Source organism: Juglans regia, chromosome 11 (assembly GCF_001411555.2).
Source record: "Juglans regia cultivar Chandler chromosome 11, Walnut 2.0, whole genome shotgun sequence".
NCBI classification, from domain to species: domain Eukaryota; kingdom Viridiplantae; phylum Streptophyta; class Magnoliopsida; order Fagales; family Juglandaceae; genus Juglans; species Juglans regia.
In genome coordinates, this window is record NC_049911.1 from 24,603,329 (window position 1) to 24,625,788 (window position 22,460).

Here is a 22,460-nt window from a genome sequence, read left to right on the forward strand (position 1 = left end):
ACTCTACCATCTCAACTCACTACTATTTATAAAGAAGTCAACTCATCCTAACTTAGCTAAATATCCAAACGGGGCCTTAAGAATTTAAGGGAGGTTTTGATAGTGAGTTGAGGTGGAAGTTGAAAGTTAAATAAAATATTGTTAGAATATTATTTTTTAATATTATTATTGTTTTAAAATTTGAAAAAGTTGAATTGGTTATTATATTTTGTGTAAAAATTTGAAAAAGTTATAATGATTAGATGAATAAGTTGTGGAGAATTTTGTATCCAAATTGGGCCTTAGAGTTTGCTGTTGGTTAATACAAGTAAGAGTAATGCTATATATAATTATGGATTGTACAAGTATCGTGCATTTTTTTTAATAAAAAGTGAGGTCTATCATTAAAAAACTAATTTTTCATATGGATCTTATATTTATTCACTTTTTTAAAAAGTGTATATAGCACTTATGCATTCTATAACTATAAATATAATTTCTCTACAAGTTATGTTGATTTGCAGATGGCAATATATTTTGGAGAGGTTTGAATAGTGAGTAGAAATGAAAGTTGAAATTTGAATAAAATATTATTAAAATATTACATTTTAATATTTTTTTCTAGAATTTAAAAAAGTTAAATTGTTTATTATATTTATTTTAATTTGAGAAAATTATAATGATAAAATGAGATAAATTGAGATTATTTTAGTATCCAAACCTCCTATTAAAAGAAGAGGAAAACTTTTGAATAAAGTCCATGTTGATAAATGAGACAATTGGCTAGGGAAAAAAACCCAAGTGTGTTTTGTATGTAAGACTCGCATACATCAATGGCTATAATATGTGGGCTAGAGAAATAATATTTGTAGTTATAGAGTATACAAGTATCGCACATATTTTTTAAAAAAAGAAGAAATAAATATGAGATTCACATGAAAAAAATAATTTTTTAATAATAGACTTTACTTTTTCAAAAAGATTTTGCAGCTCTTGTACAATTTATGACTATATCTAGCATGACTCAAAATAATAACATATAGAGTGCGAGAGAAGCTGATCCCTAATTTTCTCACGAAGTTTTGCAGAGATGGGTTGGAACTTAAGGGGTCTTAAGGTTCACAAAGCAAGAGAGAGTTTATGGTTTCTCCAATCATTCAAAAAAGAAAAATTCTATGTATTATCTTTTACACCACATATTAATATATGATTTATCACTTTTATTTAAACACATACATATGATAAATAACACTTACCTTAAAAAAAAAAAATTGAAAAACACCCAAAATTGGATATGTATTTTGTCAATTTAAAAATAAGAAAAGTTAAAGGGCAAAGAGACGTGGATCACAGTTGATGTTACAATTGATATATTTTCAAGTCAATACGATTCATAGAAAAAATAAATATAAAAGATCATTAATTTATCTCTCTTTAAAATCACATTTAGGTATGTTTAGAAGTTGAAGTGAGTTGAGTTGAGTTGAGATGATAAAATATTGTTAGAATATTATTTTTTAATATTATTATTATTTTGAGATTTGAAAAAGTTGAATTGTTTATTATATTTTATATTGAAATTTGAAAAAATTGTAATGATGAGTTAAGATGAGTTTGAGATCCAAACTCAACCTTAAACGAAAACTATTCGGTTAGATTTTATAAAAATGAATTTATAAATTAATATAGTTTATTGTGGTACATCATATAAATCTCCTTTTTACTATATAAAAAATATAATGCATCCCATTTAAACACATCAATTTGTAAATTTTATTTTTATAAGACTTCTGCTAAGTTTTCCATTTAAATCCATTTAAATACATTAATTTGTAAATTTTATTTTTATAAGACTTCTGCTAAGTTCTCCATTTAAATTTATACTTCAAAAAAAAATTGTTAATGTTACCATTGGAATCTTATAATTTCACTATAAATTATGAAGAGGTTATTTGTCATAGACAATGAAATATTTTATATATTACATTCTTATCTATTATGCTCAGTCGAGAATACTATAAAATTCAATTTATATTTTTATCTTTCTAACTTTTATGTCCCAAGTCTATTAATATTTTTCTGACTTCTAAGTAGCACAAATTAAAGGGAGAATTTTTATAGAAGTGGAGAGCATGCCGTGGTTGATTCGGATATTTGGGTCATTTCGGATAAGTTGTGATTGGGTAGTGAACTGATTTTAAATATTTTGTAAAGAATAAAAATAAAATTAAAAATAAATAAATAATAGAATATTAAATAAAAAATAATAATAAAATAATAAATAATAAATAATAAGGGGATATTATTATAGTGAAACTCAAATTAGTCTAAAGAGAGTTTCTTTGCACATGCTTTGATGGCTCGTGTCTTTTCTAAAACTGAAATCTGATTGGTTATCGACCACTCATCACGACCATGGGTTTTGTCCTCGAAATCAACGACCAGGACTCCAAGAGGTGTGCCTCCTCGGTCCCACTACATAGATTCTCCAAAAGGCGGGGCGCACACTTTTTCAGCTAACTTGCGGACGAAGAATCGAGGAGCTCTTCCACGTACTCCCGTCCACTCTATTGAAAAGTGGTCAAAATCGAACGAGAACGCTCGGACCCTCGTCAATGATTACTCGCCGAGTCTCCCAATTTCACGTAAACCCGAACGTATATGGTCGCTTCCTCACTAGGGCGGGAGGGACCGACTGGAAGAGGAAGACTTGCTGAAAGCGAAAGCTAATAAAGCCGTTTCCATTTCCACCTCCCTTCGCTTTGTTCCCTCACATAGCACCGCGAGAGAGAGAGAGAGTGTGTGTGTGTGTGAGAGAGAGGGATTCTGGCAATGGCGTCTCCAACTTCGTCGTGTAGCTCATCGTATTCGTCTCCATTTTCGTCCTCCAAGTTCTCGTCTCTTCCGGTAATGTCGCTCAGGGGGAAAATCGTCGAGAAAATCATCGAAAATCGCGTCACTCTCATCGTCGGCGAGACTGGCTGTGGTACTAATCTGTACTCTCTCTCTCTCTCTCTCTCTCTCTACGTTAACGTTCACTAATGCGTTGAATGTTGGAGGTTGGGGAACTGTATTGCCTACGTTTGTTTCGTTTTGGTTTGGCCCTGCTTGGTGAAAACACGGCAGCAAGAAAATTAGGAGGTGTTCAGTCATTTCGAATGCTTTTGAGGAAAGTTAAGAACAGGAAATGAGCTTTAGAATTCTTACATTGATTTTGTTAGAATGTTGTGAAAACTGAGGGAAGAAAACTACTGACAATAGAAAGAGTATTCAGTTTTTCTGATGAAAAATTCAAATTAGACTATCTCGGTTTCAATTTTTCGTTGTTAAGAGAGTGAAAATTCTGAGTCAGCCAAATAACCAATAGATGCCGCTCTTTTTTTCTCCTTTGTAACTCAGGCGACGAGGATTATGAAAATATCAATATTAATTACCCGCTTTCTTAGCAACAGAGTGGGATAATTTTGTGACTGGCATGTCCGTCCTTAGCGAGCTTATCTCCACAATACTGATGAGGAGTATGGTTTTTGTCTGGCTTTACGTATGTGATGCATAGGGTAGGAAAGAAAATATATTACTATATTACTATATTGAATTTGAATTATTTCTTTGCTTTGGACTTCATAACGTGATTGTTTTCTCAACTGTTATTCAAATATTGGAGATCTTTTCATTCTTTGAAGACCAATAAAATGGAAATTGTTCATCTTTTTTTGTTTCGCTTCCTTCCCCTCCATCCCCCCTTCCCTCTCTCTCTCTCTCTCTCTCTCTCTCTCTCAAAGTGATTAAAACTGAAATGATTATAGTATAGGTTGGTTTTAACAGATATGCTTCTGAACATTGGCGCAAGTTTCTGGTACATTCTTGTACTTGCTGTTGTCCACTATATAATCTGAGTCCAAAACCCAGTATAAATAAATTTTTTAATTATCCTCTTCATCTTGCTAACACCCTCTTGGTCTAATTCAAGGAAAGAGCTCGCAAGTTCCACAGTTTCTCCTGGAGGAAGGCATGGAACCCATACTTTGTACACAACCTAGGAGATTTGCGGTCGTAGCTGTTGCTAAAATGGTTGCAAAGGCTCGAAACTGTGAAGTGGGAGGGGAAGTTGGATATCACATAGGTCATTCGAAGCACTTATCACCAAGGTATTTTACAGTCAAATAACATTATTATATTTGTTCAGGCTTCATATTATCACTTGACTTGTGTGGCAGTTACTTGTTTGATTGTTTTCACTGTCTTTCCTTGTCGCCATATGTGAGGTTCTAGTATTGGGATATGTTATTTTGAAGTTTGTATACACGCACAGATGTAATGGTCTGAATTTCTATGCTTAGGATGCACTCAGATCCTGATAAAACAAAGAAACCTTTTCTTAGGAGCTGGTTTTATTGACTTAAATAAAGGCTTAGCCCAAGTACATAGTACGTATAAAAGAGAAACATCTGTAGGAGCTGGTTTAAGAAAACTGTATTGTTGAGCACAATTTCTGTTTGGCTTAGACAAGGTCAGTCATCACATCTTTAACATTATCTTCTCTTATTGTACATTGTCCCCAGCAAATCATTTTACCAGTGTAGGATCTCATGGAGAAGTTGTCTTTGAGCTGATTGCAACTTGCAAAAGTTCATGCAATCGGTCTTAGAATGGATCTTGTGATAATTGACTTATGCATGTGTTTTTTTAATGCCAACTCTCTCTCTCTCTCGCTCACCGTGCTCAGGTTTACTCAATGACTTGTTCGTACGGGCATATTTTTTACTTGGTGTATTTATAACAGTTATGCTTTTTCATCTGGTATTGTTTCACAGATCAAGGATAGTTTTTAAAACTGCTGGAGTTTTGTTGGATGAACTGCGAGAGAAGGGAATGAATGCACTCAAGTACAAGGTTATTATTCTTGATGAAGTACATGAAAGATCAATAGAATCTGATCTCGTTCTTGTCTGCCTGAAGCAGTTTCTGATAAAAAACAATGACCTCAGGTTGACAGTTTCTTTCTAATGTTGTACTTGGTGGAATTTATGTACTGAATTTTCTTAACCAAATTAATTTAAATGCCCTTTTTGAGTTTGTTCTACTTCATTGTCCAGTTGTTTGCTTGACTATATCTTTTAAACTTCTAAGGAATGGTAGATATCTATTCTTTGTGTAAATGCATAGTTTTGATTGGAAGAGTTGGGGGCTAAGGTTATAAGAGGATCTAACTAAAATTTTACAGGGTGGTCTTGATGTCTGCCACAGCAGATATTACACGATACAAGGATTACTTCAAGGATCTTGGCAGGGGGGAACGAGTTGAAGTGCTTGCAATCCCCATGTCCAATCACAAAACCATATTTCAGCGAAGTGTTTCATATCTTGAGCAGGCAATTTTTATTCTCTGCATGTGTCATTTTTTATTGCTTGTTCATGGGAGGTACTCGTATCAATTCAAAGAATAAAGGCATCTCTCTTAAAAGTAACATGAAACCACGGAGTTAGCTTTAGCTAGTAAAAAAAGAAAAAAAAAGCTTTAGCTAGTAAATTAAGATGGGAATACTGTCAGGCTGAGGTTGGAGTTGGTGCATAAGGTGTCCTGAAAGAGTCTATGATTCAGTTCTGAATAGAAATATTGGGACTTTTATGAAGAGGCTTGACTAGTGAAAATTGTATTAAGTTAAAATCTTGGTATAAAGTTCATGTAATATCACTTGTATTACTTAGGGTAGCATCTAATGTTGTAAATTAGAGCCAGAGTTGTATCAAAGGATAAACAGGTGTCATTACAAATAGATATATTTGATGTTAAGTATTGAAAACTACAATAAATAAATGTTAAACTAAATACGTAGATTATAAATAATACAAGACGTGGGACCTTTGGTGTCCCATCTTTTAATCGGTTGCATCTAGATTTAATATGCAATATATTTTTTTCAAGTTCTAGGAAAGAATATATATTATTTGTCGTGCATATGCACTGTATGATGAAAAACAATCTAATTGTGAATAATGTGGCCTAAAATACTTTAACATGATCTGGTTGAGAAATATCTGACTACGTGATGGCACATGAAACATAGAACATTGAAAACAATGGGTTCAGAGAGTCAGTTTCAGATTTATAATGGCAAATGATCTTTTATTCTGAAAGGCATTTATAGGTTACATGATATATTTGTTCATTATACGTTTTGTTTCTTTACAGATAACTGAACTTTTGGGAATAAGTTCAGAGTTACTATCCTCAACATATAGTTCTGGTCCTAGCCCTTCCATGGCTAATGCTAACATTAAGCCTGCTGTACACAAACTTATTCATAATCTGATATTGCTTATCCATGAGAATGAGCCAGACATTGAAAAGAGCATTTTGGTTTTCCTTCCAACATACTATTCACTGGAGCAACAATGGAAACTTCTGACGCCGCTTAGTTCATCTTTCAAAGTTCACATTTTACATAGCAGTATTGACACTGAACAAGCTCTTATGGCTATGAAGATCTTGAAGTCTCATCGAAAGGTAAGCCATAATTGGTTCTGTCTATTTGAAGCTGCATTATTATTACTTGTATGTCATGGTCAGGGAAGACATGGATGGATAGAAGTAGATTTGATATTTAATCATAAAAGAAACAATCTTTGATATTTTGTTGAACATGATCTCTTTTTAGTGTTGTTGCATTATCCTTTAATTATGCTCTCCTTTTTATAAGGAGATTATAAGCGCTAGTGTAATCTGATGCTGCTTCTACGTTATGCATGATTTTTTGTGTGCTCGTCATACTGCAAATCTGGTTAGTTTGAATTATTTACAGTGTAGGTCTAAGGCCTCGTTTGGTTACACAAAACATCCCATTCCATCTCATCAAATTATTACAACTTTCTCAAACTCCCACACAAAATATAATAAACAATCTAACTTTCTCAAATCCCAAAACAAAAAAATAATATTTTTTTTTGATAAGTAAAAGTATATTAATAAAAGAATAGGCAAAAAGCCATGTTCAGTACAAGTTGTGTCCTAACTACGTAGGAGCCATATACACAAGGAAATTTTGGAAATCTTGGCCATTGGAATTAACGGCAATGGCCCAAGTACACACGCCACATGATGCAAATAGGGAGCATCTTCCAAACGGCCTGGATCTGTTGAATGCCTCTTAGGTCTGTCCAACTAGCCAACATTGCCACCACTGACTCAGGCATAACCCAATCCAAGTCTAGCCTCCTAAAGACCTCATTCCATAACCCTCTAGCTACCTCACAATGTAGTAGGAGGTGATCCACTAATTCTCCATCTTTTCTACACATACAACACCAATCAGCGATGATTACCCTCCGTCTCCTCAAATTATCCATTGTGAGGATCTTGCCCAAGGAAGCGGTCCAGACAAAAAATGCTACTTTAAGAGGCGCCTTATGTCTCCAAATCTTTTTCCAGGAGAATTGAGTTTGTGGCACTTGTGATAGGGACTTATAAAATGAACAAACTGAGAATGTACCTTTACACGTAGCATTCCACCATAAAGAGTCAGCATGCTGGTTACTTGGTTTGAATGAATACAAGAGGCTGAAAAAAGCTGCAAAGTTGTCCATTTCCCAATCATGAGCTGCCTGCTAAAATTAATGTTCCATTGGATTTGCTCCCCCACTATCATCATGACTTCCTCCACTGAAACATCCTTGTCGCTTGCAATCTTGAAGAGTGCAGGAAATTGAACCTTTAGAGCACAATTACCACACCAAGTATCAAACCAAAATTTGATCCTAGTCCCATCTCCTAGACAATATCTTGTGTGGTGAGAGAAGACCCCCCATCCTCTTCTAATATGTTTCCACAAACCCACTCCATGTGGCCCTCTCACTTCATAGGTGCACCAGCCACCCCATAAGCCACCATATTTACTCTCGATCACCAACTTCCATAGAGCTTCTGGTTCTTTATGGTATCTCCAAAGCCATTTTCCGAGTAGCGCCCTATTAAAAATCCTCAAACTTCTGATACCCAAACCACCATTAGAAAGAGGATAACATACCTTCTCTCACCTAACTTGGTGAAATTTAAACTCCTCCCCTATTCCACCCCACAGGAAATCCCTTTGAAGTTTCTCAATACGAAGTACCACGCTAGCTGGAATAGGGAACAGAGATAGAAAATATGTCGGTAAGTTTGATAGCGTACTCTTTATCAGGGTAATCCTACCCCCTTTTGACAGGTACATTCTCTTCCAGCCTGCTAGTCGACGTTCAACTTTCTCAATCACTGTTTCCCATAGAGAAACGGCTCTCGAGGCGGCCCCCAACGGAAGACTAAGATATGTCATCGGGAGTGAAGCAATCTTACACCCCAAAATATTGGCCAACTGTCTTATACGCTGAACTCCTCTAATAGGCACCATCTCTGATTTTTCCAGATTCACTTTCAATCCAGAAACTGCTTCAAAACAAAGTAGAAGGGCCTTCAATACTCTAACCTGATTATGGTCTGCCTCACAGAAGATAAGAGTGTCATCTGCAAACAATAAATGCGAAATATTAGTAATTCCCCCACCCGGGGATCCAACCGAGAAGCTAGTCACACGCCCATTGGCGACCAAGGCTGAGGTCATCTTGCTCAAAGCTTCTATTACAATAACAAAAAGTAATGAGGATAACGGATTGCCTTGTATTAGCCCGCGAGAACTGTGAAAAAAACCAGTTGGGCTTCCATTTATAAGAACTGAAATTTCACCGTAGATATACACCACATGATCCATGATCTCCATCTTTGCCCAAAACCACACCTCCCAAGAAGGTCGATAAGAAAATCCCAATTAACATGGTCATATGCCTTCTCCATGTCTAGTTTGCATTAATCCCTGCAGTTCCAGCTTTCAATCTACTATCCAGACATTCATTTGCAATAAGGACCGCATCTAAAATCTGTCTATCTTTTACAAAAGCATTTTGAGGCATTGAGATTATCTTACCCACTACCTCACTGAGGTGATTCGCAAGTACTTTGGAAATGATCTTGTATACTCCATTTACAAGACTAATGGGTCGAAACTCCCTAATCTCTGAGGCCCCAACTGATTTGGGTATCAATGCTATAAAAGTGGTATTTAAGCTTTTTTCAAAATGACCAGCCGAATGAAACTCCTGAAACACCTTCATAAGATCAACCTTTAAAACATTCCAGCAGGCTTGGAAGAAACCTATTGAAAAATCATCAGGACCCGAAGCCTTATCTTTAGCCATTTTCCTCACAACTTCAAAAACCTCGTCCTCCTCAAAAGGTCTCTCCAACCGGATACCATCCATAGACCTAATAGAGTAAAAAAATAGCCCATCGGGCTTAGGCCGCCAACCCTCCTGCTCAGTGAGTAGTTGTTCGAAAAAACCAACTACGTGATCATTAATTCTATGCTCATCTTTACAATCTACCCCATCAATCTTCAGCGACTCAATATTATTAGATCTCCTATGAGAATTGGCTACCCTGTGGAAAAACTTAGTACAACGATTGCCTTCCTTCAACCATAACGCTCTCGACTTTTGCTGCCACGAAATCTCCTCTAATAAAACGATCCTCTCAAGATCTGCAACCAGCACTAGCTTTTGAGCTACCTCCTCCTGTGTTAAGGTCCTAGATTCTTGTACCCTTTCCAACTCCTGGATCTCCCTTGTCTTACATTTCTTATGTTCCCCAAAGTCCCCAAAAGACTGCCTATTCCAAAGTTTTAATTCTTGTTTTAGTGCTTTCAATTTACCTGCAAACATGAAACTAGGAGTTCCCTCTATTTGATAGGACGCCCACCACTGTTTGACCCTATCCATAAAACCTTCCGTTTTCAGCCACATGTTTTCGAACTTAAAGTACCAGCGTCTTCTTTGAATCCCACCACAATTCAGTAAGATAGGCCAATGATCCGAACACAACCGGCGTCTTCTTTGAATCCCACCACAATAATATTAAAAAATAATATTCTAACAATATTTTATTAAACTTTCATCTCATCTCATCTCATCTGTATAACCAAACGAGACATTTCCTCTGGTAATTTCATTCCCTTACCAATATTTTGCCACTGCAAGCCTGCAAGGTTTTCTTGTTTTTATTTGTTGTTCATCCAGATGGTTTTTCCCATTAGTCATACATTTAGTTGTCATTCAGGTGTATTATTGAAAACACTATGTTGTGCAGATAATATTGGCTACTAATATTGCGGAGTCCTCGGTTACAATACCTAAGGTGGCATTTGTTATTGATTCGTGCCGATCTTTACAAGTTTTCTGGGACAGTAACCGGAAAAAGGAATCTACAGAGCTTGTTTGGGTTTCCAAATCTCAGGTAATGAGGGATGTACTGGTTATTTTTATTGACTTATTTTTATTGCTAATTGCTTGGTTCCTTATCTTCGCATTGTTTTGCAGGCTGAGCAGCGCAGAGGAAGAACTGGTCGAACTTGTGATGGCCAGGTTTATCGGTTGGTTACAAGTTCATTTTTCAGCCAACTTAAGGAATTTGAGCCCCCATCTATACTGAGGTTATCACTGAGGCAGCAAGTTCTTTTGATCAGCTGTGCCGAATCTAAGGCCATTAATGATCCCAAGAGTATGGTGCTATGATCTCATTTTTTGCCATAAATTCTTGACCTCTTGTTACTTTTTTAAGGGAAATATAGATCCCGTTTATTTCACTCACATATGAATATTTTTGATCGAAGCCCAATATAAAAGAGAGTAAGTGTGGAACTGTTTGGATGGTCTTAGACATTTTTTCTTTAATACCTTATTTCAATGGGCCTCGGCTATTGTATTTAATGGAACTAGTGTCCTTGATTTCCTTGTTTCTTTTTCTAGCTCATGACTTGTAACTAGGTTCAGTTCATGTATACTTCCTGCATAATTTGCCTTACCACTTGTCTCAATAAAATTTCTTATCCGTCAAAAAGAAAAAAAAAAGTTTGGAACTGTTATGGGTACTCCACTAGTGTTTGTATGTATTTTACTCACCAAAAATAAAAAAATAAAAAAAAGAGAAGAAGAAAATTGTATGTACTAATTGCTATGTGCATGAGCTGACAATTCTTGCTTAACTTGATGTTGGCCTGGAGATGAGTGCAAACATCAAGCAAAGATACTCTCTTAATGAGTGCTTGCACGAGTTATCATGTAATACTTAAAATATTTATCTGATTAATTATCCTGTAATATATTTATTTGTATCACCTTGTATATGGATTATAAATATCTGTAAAATGCATTTGGTTGAGTTGCCCTCTTAATTATTTGATTTCTCATCTGTTTTTCCCATCTAGTCCTTTAAAATTCTAGCATGTTCTTATAACTTACGTCCAAGCAACTACTTTGTTAGTTTATCCCATGTGTTTAGAATTTGGTAGTTGTTTTCACTCCCACTTTGGAGTACTTATCACTCATTAGAATACCACCTATATTGTCTTCTAATCTTTTACTAACATGACTATCGCTTATAAAAAAAAAAACATGACTATCATATGACTGATTTTGAATGGATAGCATGATAAAGGTTTTAAGAAAGACAAGATGGATGAAATAAGCTACCATTTACACAAGATAGATGAAATAAGCTACCATTTACATTGTATCCACTCTACTTGGTAAAGATGCTTTGACTAGATTAGGTGTAACACCCCGGATTTAGTTGGGGAGTGGTGAATGAAATTCCACATTACTTAAGAGGGAGTAGTGTTAATCATGATTTAAAGAGGCTTCAGTTGTAACATTGACTAATTCTTTTGGAGTCTAAACTCATGTGGACTGGAATTTCCTTAGGTCGTTACCAATATTCTAAGAGTCGATCGTAGTCAAAAGTATGAGATCTAAATTGTGCCCTATAACGGAATGACTTGAAGAGGATGTTAGGGGTTTAAGAAGAGAAGCGGGAGATAATAATATCCCAAATTTAGTATGTGAGTGGTTAATGAGATCCTCCCACATTAACTTGGAAGGAGAATTTCTTGCGGTTTATAATAATTACAAGAGACTCCAATGGTAACCCTGCCTAGTCCTTTTGAAGTATAAGGCTCGGTTTGGATTGAGAAGGCTTTCAACCAATCTCATCTCATCTCATCTAACCATTACAACTTTCCTAAATTCCCACACAAAAGACAATAAACAATTCAACTTTTTCAAATCCCAAAGTAATAATAATATTAAAAAATAATATTCTAAAATATATTCAACTTTAAACTTTCATCTCAACTCATTATCCAAACATAACCTAAGTTTATATATGGCTTGGGCTTTCCTTTGTTACATTAGGGTTGAGTTAAGTATTTTGCTCAACATGAAGCCCTAATCATCATTATATTTTTGGCATCCCCTACCTATCTATCTTGTAAGAAACGTTTTAATTTATCATGTTGGTGAAGTTAATGATGTTCTCTTTATGTCTGATGTGTGATAGTTGAATGAATAGTTACTGGTGATTTGTGTAAGTGATACTAGTGTTTAAGGTCAAGTTAGAAGATGTTACACCAACTAAATAGCTCGAGTAAACTACCCTTTACCCTCCAAAATAGAACTTATTCTCAATCTCTCACAACCTTCAAATCACTACAATAGTCTCCCTAGTTCAAAGTTTCAATTTTAATTTTCTTCATTAAAATCAGGCGGTAAAAGAATGCAAATTGCATCACTTGCATTACATGTATTACTCTTGAAGGTTTTTGCCTTACATTTTGAGATCCAAATTCCAATACTCCTTTGTTAGACAAAAAAGAAAAAAAAAAAAGAAGAAATCTGCGTCTCTCAGTATAAAGGTACGCCACCCGCCCCTAGTGGGCGGGCAGCCAGCCTCTCCACCCCCCGCACTCGCATGGGTTGGGGGCCGCATATGGACCCTGACACCTGGCTTTGTCAATCATGGGCGGGTGACCTCGCCTGGCTGCCGGGCTGACGGATCGCCTTGCAACCCGTCTGGTATCTGCCAAACAACCCAAATGCCTCTGCAGAGACCCACAGCCCATTGTAGCCGTGGTTCTCTGAGCAAACCCAAGGCCACACTGTGGCCTGTGGCTCAAGGCAGACAACCACGGTCTTGGCCATTGGTCTAAGCAAAGAACCATGACCACAACTAGCCATGGGTCTGCGTAAAGACCCACGGCCTGTCATGGATGTGGTTCTTTGAGCAAACCTTGTGTGGCTGTGGCTCGGGGCAGAGAACCACAACTAGTTATGGCCGTTGGTCTGCGTAGAGACCCAAGGCCCATCATGGCCATGGTTCTTTGCTCAGACCCACTTGTGGCTTGAGGCAAAGAACTACGACCACCCACCCGCACCCGCGTCTACTCTAATAAAATCAGGCCTGCCCATCCGCTCGGGCCCATACGCCAGGGGGGGGGGGCGAGTATATGGGCTGGGCAAGCTAGATGTGGGGGCCCACCTAGCAGGCCTAGTAACAAACATGATCCAAACCTGAAACTTTGACCCATTTCCTCATTTTCTTCCTCTCCATCCTTATAATCCCTTCTCTTTCTCTTTGTTCAAAACCCACCCAAACTATGTGGGGTTGAACTCTAGGATTCTCGTTGCATTTTCTTTGATTCAGAATTGTAGCACCCCACTCCCCTACGGTTAAGAAAAATGTAATCTTTAGAAATCTTGGGGAACCAAAATGCTACTAACCTTGACTTTTAAAATTTTTCGTATTAAGGAAGCGGTAGGTACAAAAGACTCCATAAAACAAAACAAATTCATTCTTTATTAGAATACTTAAAATTTAAAAGAGAGTTTGTGGAAGCACTTATTAAAATCAATCAAGTCTCATGTACTTGACAAAATAACTTATTAAACTGAAAATCATAAAACTGATCATGTCATAAATTGTTTAGGCCTCTGCCTTGCCTCCTTGGGCCAAGTCTCGTCCTGCAACTCCATTCTTATAAAGATCATCACCTGGGATGGTTAAAACATAAAAACATAAAAAAAAAAAAAAAAAACGAGTCAAACTATTCAATAACCAACACATCATACAATATACATAATATGAATATAGGGTTTCTTGGAAATCATGCATACTCAATTATATATGTAAATAACATGAACTTGAACTATGCATGAAATGCCTTAACTTGTCTTTCACTTGTCATAGGATGGTACCCACTGTTGACTCCCGTGAGTTAGGATTAGTGAATATTAAAGATTCCTATTCGGTCCATGGCCACGGGTTTGGGAATCCATACATAAGGAAGACTCACTGGGTGCACTACCAATGTGTGCATCTTGGCAATGCAATATGCCCTTTAAACATATGGTACCATCTTCATATCATAACATAGGCCATTATGTATCTTAAGAGTCATACGTCATCATAATCATACATGCATACTTTCTTCGCATATTTTGCCTTATCATACCATAGATTTCAAATGAAATTGTGCCTTATCATATCATAGATCGTAATTTTTCATAAAATTTCATGATACATGTTTCCTTACATAGAATCATGACATTTTATAAATATTTTGATGTATAACTCTTCACATAAAATCATGACTTTTAATATTGTGTTATGATGCATAAGGCTATGTATGGATACAAAGATGGTTTCAACTCATCTCATTTAATTATTACAACTTTTTTCAAATTCTCACACAAAATACAATAAACAATTCAACTTTTTCAAATTCTAAAACAATAATAATATTAAAAAATAATATTCTAACAATATTTTATTCAACTTTCATCTCAACTCATGTCATCTTAACTCACTATCCAAACCTCACCTGAGTTTTCATATAAAATCATGACTTTTCATAAAATATCTTGATGTGTGTCTCATGTAACTAACATGAAATTTATGCATAAAATCATGACATTTATAAATCTATCATGGCAGTCAAAAATAATTTCCTTCATGACTTGGGTACCTAAAAAGGGGCTTCCAATGGAGGGCGTACATGCATAATACTTTTATAAAAGACATGTCATTTACCGTACATACTTGTAAGGGTATGATCATGCTACTTACATTGTAGCGTTAATCCAATATTTATGGGCTAAGCTGATTACCTATGTAACTTATGCCATTTCTAATTAATCACATACTTTGTAATTAAAACCTGAAATACTAAAATAATCTATATTTCCCTAAACCCTAAAACTTTCGTAACCCTAAAAATATCTTTGCATCCAAACATCTGTTTTCTCTTGATTTTATTATAGGAATTCATCATAACTAGTAAACCTTACAGCCAACACTAATTGGGAGGGAGGGAGGGAGTCATGATGATGCAGCATGGAAGGCCATCTGGTCGTGGCGGTTTCACAGTTGTGGCCTAGAGGTGAAAGCAATTGCGGCGTTTTGGTGTGAAGTAGTGGCTCACGGTGGTTTTTATGAGGGGGGCGACATGTGCTTTGTTCCTAGATGCCGAAACAAGGGAACATCATGAGGTTGCTTTTGTGACGGTGGCGGACGTGGGAGAGGAATTGCTACATGCAGTGGTGGCTGGTAGAGAGAGAAACTGTTCGAGGTGCTGTGTGGAGCTTCACCATGCGGGCTGGGCTGAGTTCACTTCGTATGGATGTTTGGCAGCGGCTCCTTCTCGGTGTTGCACATAGCCACGTAGGGGCTTGGGTGGTTTCCATGGTTTCCGTTTGTTTGCTTGTGTTTGACGGTACTACAGTTTGTGGCAAGGCAAGGGCTGAGGCGTTGCCGCGTTAGGGAGGCGTGCTGGTCTAGAAGCTTGGTGCGCTCTACACAGTGGTTCAAGGTAGTGGTCTGGGTGTTTGATAATGGAGGAGAGGCTGTTGGCGTGGAGGATGTTTCTCGGACGTGCTGCTAGTGGCTTGGCTGTGGGCTGTGTGGACCACACCGTGAAGGTTGAGTGTGCGGTGGCTGTGTGGCTATGCTTTGTAGAGGGATGTAGGGTTGCCGGCAGTTTGCTGCCAAGGAGAGGGCTGCCGCAAACTACAAAGAAAACTCTAGATAATATGGCTAGGTGTTTATGTGCATGTAGGGAGGGAGGGGTTGGCTATAATCTCGTGGGCTAAGTTAGTTAACAACCCTAATGGGTGAATCTTAAATTCAAAATAAGCCCAATAAAAATCCCATAATCCACCATAATAAATTTTGGGCTCATAGCCTATTCAAAATTATCCAATAAACCTCAATTGGGCTTCTAAAAATATTGGCCCATTAATTCCCTCCAAAATCGTCCACTAAAACTTCCAAATAAACTTTTGGGTGCTTGGGCCTAATTAAAATCCCTAATCAACCTAAATCCCTAATCAACCTTAGTAATTAATAGCTTGTGGGCTTATCTAATATGGCCTATAAAACCTAATTTAGGCCTAGTAAAATTATCTGTATTCCATCCCTAATAATATTGGATCGGGGTGTTACAAGAAGGAACCTTTCAACTTCCATAGTGATTTGATCATTGGAGTTTGCTATCAAAATCTCTATGATCTGGTGGCTGACATTGCAAACAGTTTGATATTAGGAGTGTGTTAAAACAACATTCTAGTGGTTGCTTCTAAGATCAGGTGGTTGGACTCGAGCGGTGATGCCTGTGAGGTCGCTATGGATGTGACCTATGCCACCCCTTCTTTCCTCAGCAGTGTGTTGAGCCCCCGTTTTTGTCCCATTTCTGGTTTGAACAGATGGTCAAGAATAATGAATACTCTTTGGAGAGTTTTTTCTTTTATCTATACCATTTGGAGGTGCAACTCATCATTGAATGGCGTGTGCTTCTCTCTTGGTACCCTGGGTAGAAAAAAGTATGCAGAAAGGAAATGCAGGAAAGTAGGAGGAGGAGATGAAGTCTAACTTCTCAGAGAGGTGGTTTTCAAGGTCCAAGTCGAAGTTGAAGTCAAAGAAGTGAGCTGCAGTTAAATAGGTGGTAGTGTATTTGGTGGTTGTTGTGGTATTATCTGCGAATGTTGATTCTTTGTTGTCATGGGGTTTTATTGAAAGGTTTATAATTGGAAGGTTTGTTAAAATTTTAAGGTTGGAGTGGTTTCCATGCCCATCAAATGCTCAATAAATTGTATCGGAGAAACTTGAATGTCATTTGCTCTTTTGTGAGGTTTATTTATTTTTTGCTCATTTCATGGAAAATTCAGCCATATTAGAAGCTATGATGGTCACAATAGCATCCAAATCATTGGCTTCAAACTTGATGCATGGCCTGCAGTGGCAAGGATGCTCAAGGGCCTATTGGATATTTCCAGTCACACTCATGGGTAGTTTAGGCATTTTACATAGCAAGCAGCACATGCAGCAAACAAGGTGTATTAATTATTCAAATTATAGAGGTGAGTGTGATTGCAATGCTTTGAAGTTTGGGGAGATTAAGAATGGGTGGTAGTTTGGATGGTGAAAGTGCAATTTACTCAAATATCTTTAAATGTTGTGAAGTCCATAGCTTTTTTTATCAGTAAAATGTTGTGAAGTCAATAGTTTTTGGTACAATTTCATAGTTTAGCAGATATAGGGAGTCATAACAATATCTGCTATATCATAATTACTAAATTACATGGTCTGTTGCACATTGCATTCTACCATGAGAGTAAATACAGTGCTAATCGTTTCAAATTTGATGCCAGCCTTGTTGCAGAAGGCTCTAGATCCACCAAATATTGAAGTTGTTGAAGATGCATTGAGTTTGCTTGTTCACATGCATGCATTGGAGAAGACATCTCCAAGAGGCCGGTATGAGCCTACATTTTATGGACGATTGCTTGCCAGTTTTTCATTGTCTTTTGATGCTGCTGTGCTAATACTCAAGTTTGGAGACATCGGAATGCTGCGTGAAGGCATTGTGCTGGGTATACTAATGGATACACAGCCTTTACCGATTCTTCATCCTTTTGGAGAGGAAGATTTGGTATTATTGTTTATCAAGTGATTGAACTTAGCAATTTTGAAAAATGTGCTTCATTACGTGAGCAATTGCCTTTTCTTATTTGATTAATGCTATTCCCCAGTTCACTGAGTACCTTGACTGCTACTTTGGTGGAGAGAGTTATGATAAAGTCCTACCTGGACGAAAGGAGGTGATATTCATGGGAAACTTATGTGCATTTCAGTTCTGGCAACGTGTTTTCAAGGTAAAGTAGTATGCTTTGCTAGGGTGTTTGGGGTTTGGGTAGATTCTGAATATGATTCACACATTTTGGTTTTTTGTTTTTTTTGAAGGATAAGCATCGTCTTGAACATTTGAAGCAACTTTTGAAGTTCAATGACATAAAAGCTGCCACATCAGTGCTACCCAGTGTCGAAGAAGAATGGTGCTCCTTCCATAACCTTGCACAGTCATCACTACGGCATGTCTCAGAAATATGTATGATGGATCTATGTTGTGATTATATAGTTTTTTGAAGATTGTGCATTCATATCAAAATAATGTCTATGGCATAAATGTAATATTCAATTTCAGTTTAATAGCACTCTTTTACAGAAAAAATCATAGTATCAAGCATCATTTCAAGTTTGAGTGTCTTTCTTTTCAGATGAAGATGTACTAAGTTCAGTGCACCGTTTTCGGCCAAAACTTCTGGCTACATCGAATGGCATGCCATTGTACTATGATCCTTATGAATTTGAACACACGTGCCTTCTCAAATGTCATCCAGATGGTGATACTGATGAACCTCCTGCGGATGATGAGCCTCTTCATCCATCTAATGAAATAAGGAAATGCCTTACTGTACCATATGTTGCTGCCCATAACTTTCAGAACAGTGATGTGGTTGAAAAGTTAGTAGCTACTATTAAAGAGGTATCTTCTTTTGACATTCTTGTGTGAACTATTCTTGATAGAAAAACTGATGCTTCCTTTACTCGTCTGCTATAACAGATAAAAGTTCTATATACAGAAGACAAATGTGGTAATCAGCAAAGAAATGTTGATGTTGGTTCTCATGTCAATGGAGAGGCTCCTATATGTGTTTTTTTTATTAACGGATCCTGCAACAAGGGCAGTCAATGCTTGTTTTCTCATTCACTTAAAGCAAGAAGACCCATATGTAAATTCTTCTTTTCTTTACAGGTATCTCACCGTGGCTGCAATATTGAATATTACCTTTGAAGTTTTTAAATGGTTTTCTTGTTGGTCAGTGGTGTAATAGTGTAGATAGTTTTGCTCTTTGTTGGGATGACCTAACATGTAAACCTTTCCCATCTCACCCACCCAATATACAAACCAGGCCGACTTTCCAGCTAAAAGTATTGTATGATTATATCACTGAAATTTTTCTAGATGCCATTTGGCTGATGGAATAATGATGATAAATATAGAGAAAGCTCTTGTTAAGGTCATCTTCTGTTTAATTTTTCATAGTTGGTATGATTCACAAACTTAACTACATGCTTATACTAATACCTATTTTACCTTGAAACTCTTTGGACTGATCTCTTTTTGTTCTTATTACTTGCTAAGAATTGCCATTGCCAGAACTTGTAATATATTCATTATTATAGATTAATAATTTTGCATTTTGCCACCAGCAAGTTTGTGTCCAACAATTTGCCTCGATCATAATTACCAACTGAAGATGATAGTATTTATGTTTCTACCTTCATGATGCAAATAATACTTGGAACTTGGTAAAACCATCTACAGAATTTATTTATCCCGTATATTTTTCTAGTTAGGAGTTAATTGATAAGCATATACATAATGATAGCCAAATCTTTAATGCACAATTAAATTGGATACTTGTTTTGATGAAGCCCCGATTCCAGGCAATGCACTTGTTATTATCATCTTAACATTATACCCAATATTAGGAAGTGAACTTGTTATGAGCAGTCTAACATCATGCCCACTATGCTTTAAGCTTATTAGACATTGAAATACTTAAACTGCAAAATAAAGAAACTAATAGTAATTAATAAAGATCCTTCAATAATATATTATTTTATGGACTTGCATGAAATAGAAACTTATTCATAGGACAGTGTGGGATAGAATCTCCTTCCAGAAAGTTATATATGATGAGCTGTACATCTTGATCCTAGTTTAAAGTCTATACCCAATTTGCTACGAATAACATTGAATCATAATAATCTATTTTTGGAATGTACTAGTGGTGAATGGGCTCAGGATTTTTCATAGAAGTTGTGTGCATATTTTCTCATGCCTAATCTTGCAGAAGGCCTGTATGTCTGGAAACTCACTCTTCTGTAGAATAAGATTTTTTTTGGTGGGAAAAATATAATTAATGACTGTCATCTCTAGTTACTTTGATGCTCTGCTTGCAGTTTAATTTGTATTTTCATTTATGACAGGGTTGTCGAAATGGAGGTTCATGTGGATTTTCTCATGATCTGGGTCCATCAGTATCTTCTAGCTCAACTTTATGCCTTCCAGAAGATGGTGATGCAAATGCTGCATCCCTTATACGATTGTTCCCCATATCTTCAAATGGATGCATTCTCCTATTGGATGACATGGACTTGCACTTCTCCTCAAATCTTGCTCGCCACTATGATCCGTCTAAAATAATTTCCACAACATGTTTGTCTGATACCTTCATCTGTAACACATCCTTGACAGGTGTCAGGATTTTGTGGGGCCTTAAGCACCCATATGAGACCCTCATTGCCAAAGCAGGAGAGAATTTGATCCCATGGAAAGATGTCAAGTGTGTGCTGTGGTTTCCGAACTTTGATGGTAATGATGAAAATTTGGATGGACAAAAAGCTCTCTTGCAGAATTTCTTTGAGTATCTCGCCATCCGGATATTGGCCGATGCCTTGTATGAAGTGCAAGTTATCCTCACTCTGAACAATGTCCGATTTTCACAACTACAGGTGATACTTGATGCTATTAATCATTTGCATGTTGCTTTCTCCACATGCTATGCTATTGGATCTATTAAGAGGAATAGTAAAAACTGGCTATCATTTGATTTGATGATCATTGTGTTAGCAATGTAGTCCTCCCCCACCCTTTTCTCCCCTGCCCTTCCCCACGGGGTGGGCTATGGATGGGTTGGCCAGAAGCAATACCTTCCAACTGGGATTTTGGGTCGGTGCACAAATTGATGCCTGGGTATGGGGTAGGTGGAGGCCGAGGTTATCTAGAGTTTATCCAACAATCTGATCGGTGGAATTCTTCATCATAAATAAACATTGTAGTTCTACCTGGAATTTGTGTGGATTTTAATGTACTATATTCATAAAAAATGCAATGCCGGTTACTGGATAGCTGTTATGAAAGTCTTGACAATAATAGAGTTTCATTGATAGCCAATAAACATGAGGATGAGGAAGGTGCAGCTGATATTACTTTGATGGTTGCTACGTGTTTCAGGTTGAAAGGTTGGGCAATGATTGCTTCTTCTTCCTCACGGAGTCATTTCCATTTGATGAAACAAGCTTCGGGAAGTTGTCGGACCCGATCATCACAAAGAAGCCGATGTTGGTATCGAGGCCCATCTCTTATGTTTTTGACCTGCACCCACCTTCCGACATTCAGTTTGGTAATTATGCAGCTACACTCCACAAAGGATTGCATGATATCTAGAGAAACTCTTAAGAAGAGGATTTCCTGAGGGGCCTGTGCGACAACAAAACTACTTGCTTTTAGAATTGGGAATAAGATCTATACATGTTGCTACTGGTAAAGTTAAGTTGCGTTTGGGTACTCGTGTGGTAGTTATAACATTATTGGCTGTGTTTGTCGGGTTTTATAACGTAATTTTTAGTCTACTAAATACATTATATAAAAGAAAAACAGTAAATATTGTATTTACATGATCCTGTGTGGGAATATTATTTTGTTGAAGCACCTTGACGACCTCGAGTTAAACCTGATCCACATCGACACTCTGTCACTAGAAAGAAATTGTCTAGCGGGGGTAGACCTTAACGATGTTTGTTAACTTTCTTTGGATTGAGTAGGGAGCCCTCTCATATTTATACTTGTTCGGAATAACGGACTTCCATTTTTTTTAGGTGGACTTGTATTTCCTGTCAAACGTTAAGGTATTGCTTAGTTACACAGATTATATGAGATAAAAAAATTAAAAATATTATTTGAATATAAAATTTTGATATTATTTTTATTTTAAAATGTGAAAAAATTAATTAATTAATTATATTTTATGTATAAATTTAAAAAAATTATAATGATTATATCTTTTGAGATATTAACCCGCCAAGGTAATGGCTTTGCTCATGACCGTCCCGATGATTTGGTTTTTTGGGCCGCTCCTAACGAACCGACCGAATTGTGATAAAATGAAAGCAATGGGTTTTTTTTTTTAAGGCAAAATGGTTTTAAGTTGGAGAGACTAGGGCATGTTTGAAATGAGATATAAAATTTTTATTTGATCTCATTTGACCTCATTCTATCTTATTTCTAAACATAATTTAAATATAAAATTTTTAAATTAATTATTACAATTTTTGTAAACTAATTATTACAATTTTTTCAAACTTTTAAATAAAAAATAAAAAACAATTCCAACTATTTCAAATTCAAAAAATATATATATATATAAAAAATTATTAT

At 36.5% G+C, this 22,460-nt stretch overlaps 1 protein-coding gene across 1 annotated transcript; it reads left to right on the plus strand.

Moving 5' to 3' along the window:
* Nucleotides 1-2,536: 2,536 nt before the first annotated feature.
* LOC108986872 (DExH-box ATP-dependent RNA helicase DExH8) lies at nt 2,537-21,734 on the plus strand. Its single transcript, XM_018959666.2, has 14 exons — nt 2,537-2,965; nt 3,950-4,127; nt 4,794-4,967; nt 5,204-5,351; nt 6,173-6,487; nt 10,154-10,300; nt 10,384-10,564; nt 17,545-17,825; nt 17,926-18,048; nt 18,137-18,281; nt 18,451-18,719; nt 18,798-18,989; nt 20,231-20,755; nt 21,258-21,734. Exons 1-14 carry the CDS (start codon nt 2,812-2,814, stop codon nt 21,468-21,470), a joined length of 3,045 nt encoding a protein of 1,014 aa, XP_018815211.1. The 5' UTR covers nt 2,537-2,811; the 3' UTR covers nt 21,471-21,734.
* The last annotated feature ends 726 nt before the right edge of the window (nt 21,735-22,460 follow it).

Bases quoted from the DNA above. Each gene is read 5' to 3' on its own strand.
- LOC108986872 (XM_018959666.2), top strand. From the start codon at position 2,812: ATGGCGTCTCCAACTTCGTCGTGTAGCTCATCGTATTCGTCTCCATTT. The intron at 4,128-4,793 runs GTATTTTACAGT...ATTGTTTCACAG, and splicing joins TCGAAGCACTTATCACCAAG to ATCAAGGATAGTTTTTAAAA. The intron at 10,301-10,383 runs GTAATGAGGGAT...ATTGTTTTGCAG, and splicing joins TTTGGGTTTCCAAATCTCAG to GCTGAGCAGCGCAGAGGAAG.